Below are 17,647 nucleotides of genomic sequence, written 5' to 3'. Positions count from 1 at the left end.
CCTAGCTTAAATTATTTTCTGCATTGATGTTATATGTTATTTTCACAGTAGCAGAAGCATTTTATCAATCACTGCAAGAAAACTAAAGGATACACTGCTTACTTGACACCTTTCCATATTGAGTAATTTTAAATTTCCATCTGCATGGTGAACTTACTCTATGCTGTGCCAGTAATCAGTCATGTTCTTCCTATTTCTCTCAGGTAACTTACCACACTGCTACTTTTGAAATTCAGCACACAGGTACATGGTTGATTGCTACTTTGTAAAGATAAAATCACATCAGGAGAGTTGGCCACGTTGGTCACTGTACAATTACAGCACATACCACAGAATCAGAAAGCATTTACAGCAAACTACTGATTACCTCAAAGCATCACAACTTGTCAGTGGTTGGTAAATAAACAGACCAAAAGAACATTAAGAAAATTGGAAGAACTGAATGGAATCAATTTGTATTGTATCCAGAGAACTATAGACCAGGCAGCTTAACATCAGTAGTGGAAAACAATGGAATCCCTACTAAAGGAGATAATAGAGATCTTTAAAATTATGAAAGATTTGATAAAGTAGACAAGAGTATTTCCACTTGTAGGAAAAGCAAAACTAGAGTCCATCCATATAAGATAGTCACCAAGAAATCAAACGGGGAATTCAGAAGATACTTCTCTACCCAGAGGGTGGTGAGAATGTGGAATGCCACCACAGGGAATAGTTGAGTCAAATAGTATAGATTCATTTTAGGGAAGGCTAGATAAGCATATGAGGGCGAAGGGAGTAGAGGATTGTGCTGATAGAGTTAGATGAGGAAGGATGGGCAGAGATTCGAATGGAGCATAAATGCTGCTTAGACTGGTTGGGCCAAATGCTCTGTTTCTGTGCTATATATTCTATGTAATCTACGTATCAGATGCTATTACATACTGCAGTCATGCTCATCAGAATCGTCTCCACAGTCATTTTCTCCATCACACTTCCAGCGGAGTGGGATACATCGATGATTATCACAACGGAAATCACCCACTGGATTGCAAGTAAGATCCTCTGTAAAAATAAATACAGAAATTAAAAATTTTAGGGCTCAATTACAGTGGGCTGTTGTACACACACACGTATACACACACACACACACACACACATATATATAGAATTTTTTTTATATATATATATTTGAACTTTGGACACCTGCAGAAGTTGTTTACAAACAAGTGACAGATCAAGATTGATGGAGGTTAAAAGGTTGACCTCATGTTGTCAGTTTTGCTTTTGAATAGTTTTGAGTTGGAGTTGAACTCTATGAAAAGGGAGAGAATTTCCAAGGAGAGAAGAGAATTCCCAAGGAAGGAGAAAAGACCCACAACCCAACTCAGATTTCCAGCATCTCTCTAAAAGACTCTGAGAAGTCCACTGTGCCAACTCATCTCATCTCCTGTCTTTAAAGAAAAGCCTGCAAAATTAATTCTGAACGGCGCCTGAAAAGAACTGTTCTAAAAGATCCCACTGACCCACCTACATGTACTTGGAGGCTGGACTGTATGCCAGTTTTGGAACACAACATATCTTATCTGCTGTTTCTTCGAGAATGAGGAAGTGTTCAGCCCAAGTATTTTTTGTCTGCAATAGAGCTCCAAAAACAAAAATCCCTTTATTTTTCCGGTTAACCGGTGTATATTTGTGTTTGAATATGAGCGGCTAAGGTAAAAGTGGAACTTTAATATGTCAATCTGTGTGTTTATGCTTAACTTCGTTACTGGTTATGACGTGTTTTATAATAAACTTTAATGTTGTTGTTTATTAAAGAAACCTGGTTGGTGTGTTTTATTCTGGTTTAAAAATAGAGTCTATGATTGACCGTATCAGTAAGTGGGAAAAAATTTAAATATATGTTGTGACCCATGGAGAAGTGGAGCTAGAACAAACAGTGCACACCTCCCGCCTCAATCGTAACAGTGTGTTTTATATATAAAATGTGTGTGCATATATAAAATGCACATATATAATGGGGTAGAGTTTCCACTTTGGCTGCAATCGGTAATCTGGGTACAAATTGCCCGGGGTTTCCATTAAGTTGCGCTGTTTATTTCAGTGCAATTTGCTCAAGATTGGCTAAACCAGCGCAAAAGATTGATTACTCTCAAGCGCAAATTATATCCACACAAATCGAGTTTCAGCAATATTTTGCACTGGTTTAAAAACATAGCGTTTGAAGCTGGCCCTGCCCACAAAACTGACCACATCCCCAGATTGAATTAATGAACATGGCAAGTTTCCGCTAATTGCGTTTGTGGGCCTTCAAGGAAGTTCTTGAAATTTTGCTGTTTTTTGTTTTAGGTGCAAGAACAATCATGAGGTAACTTTTAAAAGCTTTTAAATATTAAAAAAAACATAATTTACTAAGAAACTAAGCTCTGATCACTAATGAAACTAGTAATTGCTTCAGTATAGCTTTTAAAAGTCATTTTCAGTTATTTAAAATCAGGTTACTCATAGGTGAGGACTAGGCACCCCGATTAAAAATGCTGTTTTTGTGATAAACTCATTTTCAGTTGCGTTAATAAAACTACACCTAGATACCACTCTTAAATGTATCAAGGAATATATTTAATGCAATTTTTTAAAAAGTTCTGAAAAGCTGCCCGATTGCACAGGATCATGGAAAATATTATGTTCGGCAGTATGCAAATAAGTTTGAGTGGAAACCTGAGCAAGAAAATGACTTCTGAAAACTAACACAATTTTGAGCACAATTTGTGCCAAGATTGTCAATTGTGCTGGATGCAGAAAATCTACTCCATTATAAGTATGCATTTTACATATATACACATATTTTATACATATAGGATCTGTGACAGGGAACAAAGAAATTCAAATGACATTCAACAACTGACCTGACCTTCAATTACTCATAAGCAATTACGTTCTATGCGGTTTGTAATGGTCATATATGTTTGAAATTCTTGGTTTACATCAGCAAAGTCCTGGTGGTTATCAGCACCTGCTGCGACTATAATAGGACTTAAGAATCTTGGTACAGAGTTAACACCTAACAAGCCTGTGAATTTGCTTACAGGACTAAAGGGACTCTAAAAAAAATGTTTTTGCTACATATAGCAAGACATGATCAGAATTTAGTATCATCCAATCAAGAGTCCGAATGTAAAAATGTATAAGACAATTTTATTTTGTGTTAGAGCTTCCTCTTGTGGCAGAAAAGGAGTATTCCAAGTGTGTTAAACTTGATTATATTGCAATCCATGGTCCCATCACAGGTCCTATATGTAATGCATAAAGCAGATTCTAGACCCCTACTATTCTTAGCAATAAAAGTTTATGATCGAACAGATTTATACTGGTATTTTACAATGTGAAGTTGTACTTTGTGGCTGTATGGAACAACGTTGCTTCTTTGCACCGCAGGCAAAGGCTAAGCAGTCTTGTGAATCATTAATAGACTAAATTTAAGGACCCAACAGGCCTGCTATTAGTTGCCCATAATCACCAGAAGTCCAAGTTCTAGGACTGAATCACTCACAGAAGCCACAAGATGAAGCTCAACACTACACTTCATAATCTCCATGGTGACTGGTAGTTAATGCTTCAGATGAAGAACAAAATTAAGGGAATTATATACATTGAGCTGTTCCATCTGCTCAGCGGAAAAAACTAATTAGGAATGTAGGAAGATAGGAATATAGGAGCAGGGGTAGGCCATCCAGCCCCTCGAGCCTGCTCCAGCATTCAATACGATCATGGCTGATCAACCACTTCAATGCCTTTTTCCCACACTATCCCCATATCCCTTGATGTCATTGGTATTTAAAAATCTGTCAATCGCTGCTTTAAACATACTCAATGCATGAGCTTCCACAGCCCTCTGTGATAGAGAATTCCAATGATTCACAACCCTCTGAGGAAAGAAATTGCTCCTCATCTCGGTCCTAAGTGGCTTCCCCTTTATTTTGAAATTGTGTCCCCTGGTTCGAGACTCCCAAACAGGGGAAACATCTTACCTGCATCTACCCTGTCTATCCCTTTAAGTATTTTATAGGTTTCAATGAGATCACCTCTCATTCTTTGAAATGCTAGAGAATACAGGCCCAGTTTCCCCAATTTCTCATCATGGGATAGTCCCGCCATCCCGAGAACAAGTCTGGTGAACCTTCATTGCACTCCCTCTATGGCAATAATATCCTTCCTAAGGTAAGGGGACCAAAACAGCATACAGTACCCCAGGTGCAGTTTAACCAAGGTTCTATACTTGAAGCAAGACTTTGCTACTCCTGTACTCAAATCCTATTGCAATAAAGGCTAACATAACATTAGCCTTCCTAACTGTTTGCTGCACCTGCATGTTAGCTTTCAGTGACTTGTTGATGAGGACACCCAGGTCCCTTTGCACATGCACACTTTCTAATTTCTTACCATTTAAGAAATACTCTGCACATCTATTCCTCCTACCAAAATAGATAAACTCACATTTTTCCACATTATATTCCATTTGCCATGTTCTTGCCCACTCACCAAGTCTGTTCAAATCCCCTTGAGGCCGCTTTGCATCTTCCTCACAACACACATACCCATCTAGTTTTGAGTCATCCACGAATTTGGAAATATTTGATCCCCACATCCAAATCATTGATATATATTGTGAACAGCTGGGGCCCAGGTACTGATCCTTGTGGTATCCCACTAGTCACAGCCTGACAATGCGGAATGACCCATTTATTCCTACTCTGTTTTTCTGCATGTTAACTAATCTTTAATCCATGCCAGTATATTTATTTTCTCTTAGCCAAATGTTTCTTTTTTACATACCTATAGAAGGTATGTAAAAAACTCCGTTTTTATGTTTTTTGCTAGTTTACATTCATATTCTATTTTCCCTTTCTTTATCAGTTTCTTGGTCCTTCTTTGCTGTATTCTAAAATCCTCCCAATCCTCAGGTTTACTACTATTGCTGGCACCATTATAGGCCTTTTCTTTTAATCTTATACAATCCTAAACTTCCTTTGTTAGCCACAGTTTATTGGCTTTTCTTTTTGTGTTTTTGTGCCTTGAAGGAACGTATAGTTGCTGTAAACTATGTAATAATTCTTTAAAGACTATCCATTGTGTTACCACCAGGTGCGAAAAGTGTCTAGGGGTCTTTTATTGTCTTCACCTGGTCTTATTGTAACAGGGTTTAATTTTTAAACACACTGTGTTTTGAGCTCCACCTTGGTGAATCCTTGTTCATCACTTTTCAATTATAAGGCAAAGAAATGAGCATAAACAGGCTTTCTTAGGTTTAAAGAAGAAAAGTGTAACTTATTAAAACTTAAACTCTAATTTGGTTAACGCCTACAGATACCCACCACGCCCCACGTTAGCGTGCATAGGCGATACGCACATGCAAATAGGGACAGAAAAGAGAAGAAAAATAAAATGGAGAGGTTTAAGGCAATCTCTTAAGAGAGGCTTTTACTGTGCTTCGAACTCAATTGTAGGTAGTCTTGCTTTTCATCGGGGCACAGTATTCCTCTTAAACCTTGTTCACTGTAGAAGACTTTTCTCTCTTGGGGTTCAGATGTCTTCAATGGTTTACGAAGCTGGTGAGAACGAGATGAGAGCAGACAGAAGAGAGGTGTTCTCAGTCCAGCAGAAAAGAGCTTTCTGAGGCACTTTCAAATTCAAACAGATAGCTAATCATGTGACTAAACTGGCCTCACCAGGTCGTCTGTATATTGGAGAAGCAGGGACTGGGTCCTTTGTTCCAACACTGTCTGCCAGTGTGCAAAAAAAATCTTTCCAGCGAAGGGCCTGGCAATTCTTTGTGATAGGCCCTCTTTTCTTCCCAGCAACAATTTTAAGTTTTAATGTTCATGTGGCGAAATAATGTGTGCCTCTATCTTGGCAGGTGGGGGCCTACATGACAATTGGCTTTATACTGTCATACCTTTTAATGTATTTTCCCAATCCACCTCAGCCAATTTGCCCCTCATCCCTTCATAATTTCCTTTGTTCAAATTTAACACCCTGGCTTCAGAATGAACTACCTCACTTTCAAACATCATGTAAAATTCTGTCATATTATGGGAACTCATCCCTAAAGGTTATTTTACAACAAGATTCTTAATTAACCCTTTCCCATTACATAAAACTAGATCAAAAATAGCCTGTTCCTCAACATACTGTTCTAGAAATCCATCATAATACACTCCAGAAACTCATCCTCCACAGCATTAGTGCTCATTAGGTTTATCCAGTCTATATGCAGATTGAAGTCGCCCATGATTACTGTTTTACCCATGTGACATGCTTTTCTACTCTTCTGATTAATACCATGCCCCACACTACCATTACTGTTTGGTGGCCCATAAACAACTCCTACTAATGTTTGCTGCCCTTCACTGTTGTTTAGCTCGCCCAGGATTCCACATTTTGTTCTTCCGATCTGAGATCCTCCCTTACTAATGTACTGATCCCATCCCTTATCATCAGCACAACACCACCTCCTTTTTCTTTTTGCCTGTCCTTCCTAAATGTCGAATATCCTTGCATATTCAGTTCTCAATCTTTGTCACCCTATAGCCACATTTCTGTAGCGGCAATTAGATCATACCCATTTACCTCTATTGTGCTTTTAAATCATCTACCTTGTTGTGAATGTTGCATGCATTCAGGTAGAATGGCCTTAACCTTGTATTTTTGACATTATTTTGCATTCTAAGCCTAGTTGATACTCACCTTTGTTTCACCTGCCTTCTAATTTCACTTGCTACTTTTCTAAATTCCTGTTACCAACTTTACTTCCTTCCAATTTGAGCTACCCCTCAGGGTCCCATCCCCCTGACAAGCTAGTTTAAACCCTCCCCAACAGCACTAGCAAATCTCCCTGTAAGGAGATTAGACCCAGTCCTGTTAAGGTGTAGCCCGTCCATCTTGTACAGGTCCCACCTGACCCAGAAACTGGTCCCAATGCCTCAGAAATTTAATGTCCTCCCTCCTATACCAATTCTCCAGCCACGTGTTCAAATGATCAATCCTCCTATTCCTATGCTTACAAGCACATGGCACTGGGAGTAATCCTGAGATCACTGATTTTTAATTTCCTTTCTAACTCCCTAAAATCTGCTTTCAGGAGCTCATCCCTCTTCCTACCTATGTCATTGGTACCAATGTGGACGACGACCTCTGGCTGTTCACCCTCCCACAGAAGGATGTCCTGCAGCCATTCCCTGACATCCTTGACCCTGGCACCAGGGAGGCAACACACCATCCTGGAGTCACGTTTACTGCCGCAGAAACACCTGTCTGATCCCCTGACTATCGAATTCCCCCATCACCATTGCTCTTCCACTCTTCATCCTGCCCGCCTGTGCAGCTGAGCCACCCATGGTGCCATGGGCTTTGCTCTGGCTGCACTCCCCTGAGGAACCATCAACCTCACCAGTATTCAAAATGGAGAACCAAGTAGCAAGCAAGATAAACTCAGGGGACTCCAGCACTGCCTGCCTGGTTCTCTTAGAGTGCTTGGCGGTCACCCATTTCCTCTCTGCCTGCATGCTCCTAACCTACCTCCCGGATGCACAACAGTGACTCCAGCTACCGCTCGAGTTCTGAAACCCAGAGCTCAAGCTTCTGCAGCTGGTGACATTTCCTGCAGATGCGTTTGTCAAGTCACATGGTGCGTCCATGACTTCCCACCTACTGCAGGATATACATTCCACTTGGCTGAGCTGACGTGCCATACCGTAACTTTAAAAATGATTTATTACAATTAGAATAGGTAGAATAACTTACCATTTACTCACCAATCAGCTTCTTCCCCTGTACCGAAGTAAGACCCAGCTACTGGAGGCTGAAAAAAGGTAGAAAAAGAAGAAAGGAGCACCCCCTCACTGAACTCCCTCACTCACCAAATCCCACTTTATACTCTGTGCACTCAAAGCAGCACTCAGTGCAGATGAGGAACAAATTCTGCTATAAAAGCTATCCAGTGACATACATATGAGTCAATAATACCACCACAAACACTTTTCAAACTAGCAGGTAGGTTCAAATCACTACAAAATATAGAACAATTGCCCTAATTCTCTAGATATTCTACTGGAATTCCGAATTTTCATTCCAGAATGGCAAAGTTCCAAGTATTGAATGAACTATTGAAGTAATGGAGGAAAATGAACTAGCTAGAAACATACAGATGATAAAAACTGGAAGGCTGAATGAACTAACTGAGAGAGTGGGAAAAAGCAGAGAGAAGCGGGCCATAATGAGCCCAGAGAGAGAGAGAGCGAGAGTTCACTGAGAGGGCAGGAAACAGTGAGACTGGAAGAGCAGGGCATAAAGAGCCAGGAGAGAGAGAGAGAGAGAAAAAGAGAGTTCACCGAGAGAGCAGGAAACAGCGGGAGAGGGACAGGCCATAAAGAGCCCAGAGAGAGAGAGACAGCAAGCAAGAGTTCACTGAGATAGCAGGAAACAGCAAAAGGAGCGGGGCATGAAGAGCCAGGAGAAAGAGAGAGAGAGAGAGAGAGAGAGAGCAGGAAACAGCGGGAGAGGAGCGGGCCATAAAGAGCCCAGAGAGAGACAGAGAGAGTTCGCTGAGAGAGCAGGAAACAGCGAGAGCGGAGCGGGGCTCACTGCCACTGCTGTTGCTATCGCCAGTCTGCCAGCGTTCAGAAAGAAAATTCAAGGTATGACATCACAGAGAAGCAAGAGGGTGATGGGCTGGTATTTCCTAGTTATCTAAACCATGAAATAAACTGGTGTGTCTTAGCTTTTTTATGGTAATGTTTATTACTACCAATAAGGTTTATTAAGCATTAATAAAATTTACAAGTATTAATAAGGTTTATTAACATTAGTAAGGATTATTAATGGTAGGTAGAAAAGTGGCAAATGGAATTCAACCCGGAGAAGTGTGAGGTGATGCATTTAGGGAGGTCAAATAAGGCAAAGGAATACAAAGTATTAATGGGAGAATACTGAGAGGTGTGCAGGAAGTGAGGGACCTTGGAGTGAATGCCCACAGATTCCTGGGTAGCAGGACAGATCAATAAGGTGGTGAAGACGGCTTATGGAATCCTTTCCTTTATTAGCCAAGGTATAGAATATAAGAGCAGGGAGGTTATGCTGGAACTGTATAAATCATTGATTAAACCACAACTTGAGTACTGTGTGCAGTTCTGGTCACCACATTACAGAAAGGATGTAATTGCACGAGAGAGGGTACAGAGGAGATTTACGAGGATGTTGCCAGGACTGGCAAAATGCAGATGTGAGAAAAGATTGGATAGGCTGGGGTTGTTCTCCTTGGAACAGAGAAGGCTGAGGGCAGATCTGATTGAAATGTACAAAATTGTGAGGAGCCTGGATAGAGTGGATGTGAAGGGCCTATTTACCCTAGCATAGAGGTCAGTGACAAGGGGGCATAGATTTAAAGTTATTGGTAGAAAGATTAGAGGGGAGATGAGGAACAAAATTTTCACCCAGAGGGTGGGGGGTTCTGGGACTCACTGCCTGGAAGGGTAGTAGACACAGAAACCCTCAACTCATTTAAAAGGTATCTGGATATGCACCTGAAGTGCCGTAATCTGTAGGGCTACGGACCAAATGCTGGAAGGTGGGATTAGACTGGTTGGCTCATTTTTTCGGCCAGCACAGACATGATGAGCCTCTTTCTGTGCCGTAAACTTTCTATTACTTCTATGATTCTATGAAAAGAATGAGCAATCTGTCTCCAGATTATCACAATGTTCCACTTTCATCCTGAAGGAGCCCAGTTGGGAATGATCTTTCCCATTTCTTTTCTTCTCTATCCCAGGAAGATATTCAGAACCTCCCACACAGGGTCAGGAACTTAAAGGCCCAAATTGCATCCCACCAAGTCTCGGCGCTGTAAATTGGAGTTCCAACGTACAGTAGCATTGTCTTATCCTGCACTTGTAAATGCATTAAAATCTTTGCCAGATGCTTTAAAATAAATCAGAAAAACACATACAGTGGCTCAGATTTTGCTAGTATCAGGCAAAGTATGGCACTTGCCATTCATCTCGCTGAACAGGTGCCCACAGACTTTCTGAAAGCTTCTCAATGGAGATTTCGCTTGCTGCAGTGTCTATCCCCTCTTGAGGGGATATGCGGCATCTGTGAGCAGTCCTTGTTAAGACACGCAGCATCCACTCAAAGTCCAAACCAGGAAGTATAAAGTAGGAAATATAAATTAGATTTAAATGTACAGAAAGTGAAAAAAAGATTGGAAAATACCGATGCGATTAAGGGAGAGAGCGAGATCAAAGAACCAGATAGACAAGGTTTAAACTACTTTGTTTTAAAAATCACCAACACTACTTTTCTTCTGAAGGAATGAGACTCCACACTGATAAAATTAATTTTTAAGTGCCAGAGAGGTTGTTCAACAGTAATTATCACATATTACATATTTAAAAACTCACTTACTCCTGAATGTACCAGTCCTAACTTTTTCAACTGCCTTCAGTGGGAACTAGTGGGAAATTACACTTGTCATCACACTCATTTCAATGTTGAGTCTATTGCCAAGGACTGCAACAGTGTGTCCTGTGGATAAGCAGGCTATATTTGGCCTGCTCATGTCTATCTCATGTTTAAGTGCACATGTGCATACTCCAGAAATTGCCTTCAGATTTCTTCATTGCAATTGTGAGCACTAATAGTCTCATCGTTATTCTCATTGTAAATTCTGGGTCATTGTGTTCAGTGAAAATTTAAACTATTTCGTGGGACCTCCAGAATAAATGTAAATTTTCTTTTTAGTAGTACAGAACTTGATTATTGCTGAAAATAGAGACTTGCCGTTGAAGCTTTTCATCTTGCACTCATCAGGACAATCTGCAAGAATAACCAATGTAAGGGAAAACAACAACTTATACTGCATGAGAAGAGAGTGCTGATTGGTTGGCAAGTGAACTCTGATTGGTAGAGGCATTGCCATGGAGAATGCACCAGTTTATGGTGACTGACAGTTAACCAATTTAAGATTGTCAGTAGGACTCGCAGTGTGGCGCATTTGTGTGGCTCAAAGATTGGTGTGGGAGAAATGGGTTCAAATTCATGGGACCATTGGCACCTGTACTGGGGAAGGAGGGAGCTGTTCAGATGGGACGGGCTTCACCTGATTCATGCTGGGACCAGAGTCCTGGCAAATCGCATAACTTGGGCTGTAGTTAGGGCTTTAAACTAAATAGTGGGGGGGGGAGGGGTCAGTTGCATGGAAAATTAGGAAGTCACAGTTAAAGGAGAAGGTAGGAGTGCAGGTTAGGGATGAGGCTGATTGTTACCAGAAAATAAAAGGTAGGGACAGAACGTGTGAACGTCATATTGCACCAAGGAATCGTACAAGAGTAGGAAAATTTATAATAGAACAAACTTAAAAGCTTTGTATCTGAATGCACGAAGCATTCAGAATAAAATTAATGAGTTAACAGCGCAAATAGAGATGAAAGGGTATGATTTAGTGGCAATTTCTGAGACGTGGTTGCAGGGAAACCAGGTTTGGGAATTGAATATCCAAGGATACTCAGTATTTCGGAAGGATAGGCAGGAATGAAAAGGAGGTGGTGTAGCTTTGTGAGTAAAGGAAGAGATCAGTGCTGTAGTGAGACATTATATAGGCACTGGAGATCAAGACATAGAATCAGTCTGGGTAGAAAAAAGGAATAGCAAGGGAAAGAAGTCCCTGGTGGGAGTAATCTATAGGTCCCCAAACAGTAGTTCTGCAGTGGGGCACAGTATAAACCAGGAAATACTGGGGGCTCGTAAGAAAGGTACAGCAATAATCATGGGTGATTTTAATATGCATATAGACTGAATGAATCAAATTGGCAAGGGTAGCCTTGAGGGAGAGTTCATTGAATGTATTAGAGATTGTTTTTTGGAGCAATATGTTGTGGAACCAACCAAGGAGCAGGCTATTCTAGATTTGGTATTATGTATTGAGGTGGGATTAATTAATGATCTCATATATTTTTTATATTTAGAGATACAGCACTGAAACAGGCCCTTCGGCCCACCGAGTCTGTGCCGACCAACAACCACCCATTTATACTAATCCTACATTCCCTACCACATCCCCACCTTCCCCTACTACCTAACTACACTAGGGGCAATTTACAATGGCCAATTTACCTATCACCCTGCAAGTCTTTGGCTGTGGGAGGAAACCGGAGCACCCGGCGGAAACCCACGCGGTCACAGGGAGAACTTGCAAACTCCGCACAGGCAGTACTCAGAACTGAATCCGGGTCGCTGGAGCTGTGAGGCTGCAGTGCTAACCACTGCACCGCCACCTGGAGTTAAGCATCCTCTTGGGAAGAGTGATCATTGCATGCTAGAATTTCAAATTCAGTTTGAAGGCGAAAAACTGGAGTCCCACACTAGCATTCTGGAGTTAAACAAAGCTAATTGCATAGGCACGAGGACAGATTTGGCCCTAGTGGAATGGGCAGGAAGACTAAATGGTAGGACAGTTGATGAGTAGTGGCAGATTTGTAAGGAGATATTCAATTCCTCCCAACTAAAATATATTCCAGAGAGGAAGAAAGATTGTAAGAGGGGGAAAAAATATCTATGGTTAAGCAAGGAAGTTAAGGATAACATAAAGACAAAAACTAAGGCGTACCATATTGCAAAAGCCAGTGGCAGGCTGGAAGACTGGGAAACTTTTAAAGATCAACAAAGGGTTACTAAAAAAGTAATATAAAGAGCAAAGGTAAATTATGAAAGAAAACTAGTGCAAAATATAAACATGGATAGCAAAAGCTTCTATAAGTATATAAAGGGAAAGAGAGTAGCTAAAGTGAATGTTGGTCCCTTGGAGGATGTGACTGGGGCGTTAATAATCGGGAACACAGAAATGGCAGAGACTCTAAATTAGTATTTTTCCTCAGTTTTCATGGTGGAGGACACCAGTACCATCCCAATAGTAACAGGTAATACAGAGGTTATAGAAAGGGAGGAACTTAGAACAATCATCATCACTAGAGAAAAAGTACTGAGCAAGCTACTGGGATTGAAGGCGGACAAGTCCCCAGGGCCTGATGGCCTACATCCTAGGGTCTTAACGGAAGTGGCAGTGGAGATAGTGGATCCATTCGTTATAATATTCCAAAATTCCCTGAATGCGGGAAAGGTTCCAGTGGATTGGAAAAATGCCAGTATAATGCCCTTATTCAAAAAGGGAGGAAAGCAGACAATAGGAAACCATAGACCTGTTAGTTTAACATCTGTCATTGGGAAATTGTTAGAATCCATTATTAAGGAAGTAATAACAGGACATTTAGAAAGTCAAAACGCAATCCATTAGAGTCAGCATGGTTTTATGAAGGGTAAATTGCGTTTGATTAATCCGCTAGAGTTCTTTGAAGATGTAATAAGCAAAGTGGATAATGGGGATCCTGTAGATGTAATATATCTGGACTCCCAGAAGGCATTTGATAAGATGCTGCACAAAAGGTTAATTCACAAGGCAAGATCACATGAGGTTAGGGGCAATTTATTAGCTTGGATAGAGGATTGGCTAACCAACAGAAAACAGAGAGTCCGGATAAATGGGTCCTTTTCTGGTTGGCAAGATGTAACTAGTGGGGTGCCACAGGGTTCGGTTCTCAGGCCCCAACTACTTACAATCTATATTAATAACTTAGATGCAGGGATAGAAGGTACTATAGCAAAATTTGCAGATGACACTAAAATAGGTGGGATAGTAAGTTGCAATAAAGAAATAAGAAATTTACAAATGGATATGGATAGGTTAGGTGAATGGGCCAAAATTTGGCAGATGGAGTTTAACGTGGATAAGTGTGAGGTTATCCATTTTGGTGGAAGAATAGAAAGGCAAATTATTATCTAAATGGAGAGAAACTTCAGAGTGCTTCGGTGCAGAGGGATCCGGGTGTCCTCGTGCATGAATCGCAAAAAACTAGTATGCAGGCGCAGCAGTAAGGAAGGCAAATGGAATTTTACTATTTATTGCTAAAGGAATAGAGTATAAAAGTAGGTAAGTGTTGCTGCAAATGTACAAGGCTTTAGTGAGACTGCACCTGGAGTATTGCGTACAGTTTTGATCCCCTTACTTGAGGAGGGATGTAGTTGCATGGGAGGCTGTTCAGAGGAGGTTCACTGGATTGATTCCAGAGATGAGGGGTTTGTCTTATGAAGCAGGATTAAGCAGTTTAGGCCTCAACTCTAGAGTTTAGAAGAATGAGAGGAGATCTGATTGAGTTATATAAGATGAATAAGGGGATTGACAAAGTAGATGTCGAGAGGATGTTTCCTCTGGTGGAGCAATCTATAACAAGAGGTCATAGTTTTAGGATAAGAGGTAGCAGATTTAAAACAGAGATGAGGAGAAATTACTTCTCTAAAAGGGTTGTGAGTCTGTGAAATTCACTACCCCAGAGTGCGATGGATGTCGGGACATTGAGTAAATTTAATTGGTAATGGGTTGAAGGGTTATGGAGAATGGGTAGGAAAGTGGAGTTGAGGCCGAGATGAGATCAGCCACGATCGTATTGAATGGCGAAGCAGGCTCGAGGGGCTGAATTGCCTACTCCTGCTCCTAGTTCTTATGTTCTTAGGTACTGGAAGCTACATATATTAATACACAGAGCCCTATTCTTTGCAGACAGAAAGAATATGTACAAACATTGCGCCTATTTCAGCTGAACAAAATAAGTGACAGCCATTCGCTGGTTCATTCCTCAGGGCAATGACTTGACCAATCAAAGTCAAGCTGCCTGGTTTAAATTTCAAATAAAGCTTGGCAGTTAACTGTCAGTCACCATAAACTCGTGCATTCTTCATGGCAATGCCTCTACCAATCAGAGTTCACTTGCCAACCAATCAGCACTCTCTTCTCATGCAGTATAAGTTGTTGCTTTCCCTTACATTGGTTATTCTTGCGGATTGTCCTGATCAGTGCAGGACGAAAAGCTTCGAGAACATGTCTCTATTCTCAGCAATATTAACTTTTTAAAGTGCAAACCATAGGGAGAAAGTTACAACTTTTTCTGGTGGACACTCCAACAGCTCTCCTCCTCCCCGTCCTGGACACAGTCTGGTATGTTTTATATGGTGGGTGCCCAGGATTGACAGCTAATTCGAGAACCTCATCCCAGAATGTCTGCCAGTTGCAGAAGATGATATCAGCATGCACAATTCTCGTGTTCATGTTGGATTGTACGTCAAGGGTTCTCGGGCCACTTTCAAACACAATCTAAGCTCCAATGCAAAGCTGAGAGACTGCTGCAGATGCCAAATGTCAGATGTTAAATTGCGGTCTTATTTTCCTATTCACTATTTGAAAAAAAGCAGGCAAACCTGCCAATATTTCTCTCAAACCAATACCACCAATAACAGATTAAATGGCCTTTCATCCAACTGATGCTTGCCAGATGTTGTTGGTAAAGAAATGCTGTCACCAGTCATAGCGCTCCAAAATAATTAATTGAAGGGTTTTGAAGTGATATGTTACAAATGTCCCCATTTTTCCTTACATACCACAGTTTTGCTCATCACTGTTGTCCCGACAGTCATCATAGCCATTGCATACAGCCCACTTAGGAATACAACGATAGTTTGTTTTACAGGAAAACTCAGTGTGATTATCACAGGAGTAGTCAGCTCCATCTGAAATAAGAAAGCGTCGGCATGAGAAATGTTATTACAACTCATTGATCATGTGCTACCATCTTGTGAATGATTACTGAGTTAATTTTAACTCACTCCACCTGGTGGGAATAGGAATCTGGTGCCCCAAAAATCACAGGGGTACAATTACCATCCCATTCCTGCTCCATTTCTGCCTACTGCCATTTTCCGGGGAGTTTTTGCACAGTCAGTTTAGTGCCTGTCTATTTCCAGTGGCAGCCTAATTCTAATATGTTAGTCAGGCCCTGCTGATATACGTAATTCCCTAACTTTAAGGTACAAATGGATGAAGCCAGCACTGCATTTCTACCCAGTGGTACCAGGCATTGAGAAATCTAACCAGCTGTTCTTAAAGGAACTGTTGCAGGCCTTTCCAAGACCTGGTAAGTTTCTCTTTTTAATTCGAAGGTTTTTGTGGGACCCAGAGCAGCATTCATACCAGTCCACCTACACCCTTCCCCTGGGGAAGTTCGCTGATCACAGCCGCCTGTCAAAGGATTATGGCTACAGATAGAAAGGGAATAAATTAGGGGTGAAGGCATAGGTAATATATTTTATAAAGAAAAAATTAAATGTTAAACCCCAATTGCTTTCAGCAATGTTTTCCTTCATATATACTCACGGCATTCCTCATAAGGCTCATCAGAGTAATCTCCACAATCATCATCCACATCACATTTCCAGGACTGTGGGATGCAGTGGCCATTATTACATTTAAATTGGCCTGGATGACAGGTTCTAGAAGCACAGTGAGCAGGATCTTCATCAGAGTTATCTGTGCAGTCGTTCTCCCCATCGCACTGCCAGGCTTCAGGAATACAGCGCTTGTTGGCACACTGCCACTGGTAGCTCTCACACTGATGATTGGCTATAAAACAAATATGAAGTATGAATGGATTTATGGATATAGTTTTATTTCAATTCAATAATGTATCTGATACAGGAGGGTGATTTTTATTTAAGGCAGGAATTGGAGGTGCAGGGGCCGAAGTAGCAAGTGAGCCCATCAGCCCCCCAAAACATAAAGCCCAGGAGCTTTTTAACTCCCGAATCTCATTTCTATGTTTGGACTCTGACCCTCGTGTGAAGCCAGGTGGAATGATATCACTGCTAATAGGTGGGAGTTAAAATTGGTAAGAGGTCAAGTTCCTGCCGGAGTCCCACAGCAACGGTTCCCAGCAAGGTAACAATGGATTGGGGGGGGGGGGGGTCAATAAGTCCTTGATTGTTGGGAGAGGGTGTGGGAAGCCTACGGCTGGTAGCCCCAAGGTATCCTTCTGGGGCCAGAACAGGAAAATGGACATTCTGCAGGGAATATGGAGAGGCCTGATGACAGTTGATTTACTGATAAGAGTCTAAGGGGGCAGCAGCGGGAGGGGTGAATGGGAAATAAAGGAGGAAGTTGGCAAAATTAGCACCCAAAAGGTTTGCTGTGCGGGATAATCAGTGAGGGAGGAGGTTGGGGTATTTGGGGTTGTTGCTCATAATTAGGCAGTGACAGTCCTTCAATGAGTCCTTTGGAGAATGCAATAATAGCTGTCAGCCTATCCAAGGGGTTTTAACACTGGAACTGTGGCAGGAGGATGAGAAAGCAGAGTGATGGATTGTCATAGGGACAGGGAGCAGGGGAACAAAGTACCCGCAAAGAGAAAAATAAAAGGTGGCATGATTTGGTGACAGGAAGGTGAGGAGGCATGAGACAAGGACCCAAGGAGGGTCAAAAGAAGAAAAAAATAGAAGTAATGGGCTTGTGTCTGGACCAACACCCAAATGTGCACACGAATTGGCACAGAAGGAATTTAGGTTGCATAAGCATGACTGTGATTTGGCAGAATCATGCTTGTAAACGGAGGACAGAGAGGAGACAATAAAAGAGAGTCCAAAGTTAAAGACTGAGATCCTGTGGTGCAATGAAGTTGCTTTGTAGATACAGTGTAGTCAGCTTGGAGCTTCAATAAACCAATGTTCAGATGTAGAG

General features: G+C 41.4%; 1 protein-coding gene across 1 annotated transcript in view; it reads right to left on the bottom strand.

Annotated features, from left to right (window-relative positions):
• The window catches only part of lrp2a (low density lipoprotein receptor-related protein 2a), a 418,190-nt gene that overhangs the window by 77,780 nt on the left and 322,763 nt on the right, over positions 1-17,647 (bottom strand). The window contains exons 56-58 of the mRNA XM_068035173.1: positions 16,292-16,537; positions 15,520-15,648; positions 925-1,044 (exon numbers count right to left, since the gene is read on the bottom strand). Of these exons, the coding sequence (XP_067891274.1) occupies positions 925-1,044; positions 15,520-15,648; positions 16,292-16,537 (495 nt within the window). The remainder of the gene's footprint in view (positions 1-924; positions 1,045-15,519; positions 15,649-16,291; positions 16,538-17,647) is intronic.

This window comes from Heterodontus francisci, chromosome 7, assembly GCF_036365525.1.
Source record: "Heterodontus francisci isolate sHetFra1 chromosome 7, sHetFra1.hap1, whole genome shotgun sequence".
Lineage (NCBI taxonomy): Eukaryota > Metazoa > Chordata > Chondrichthyes > Heterodontiformes > Heterodontidae > Heterodontus > Heterodontus francisci.
This window is presented reverse-complemented; position numbering and strand designations above follow the sequence as displayed.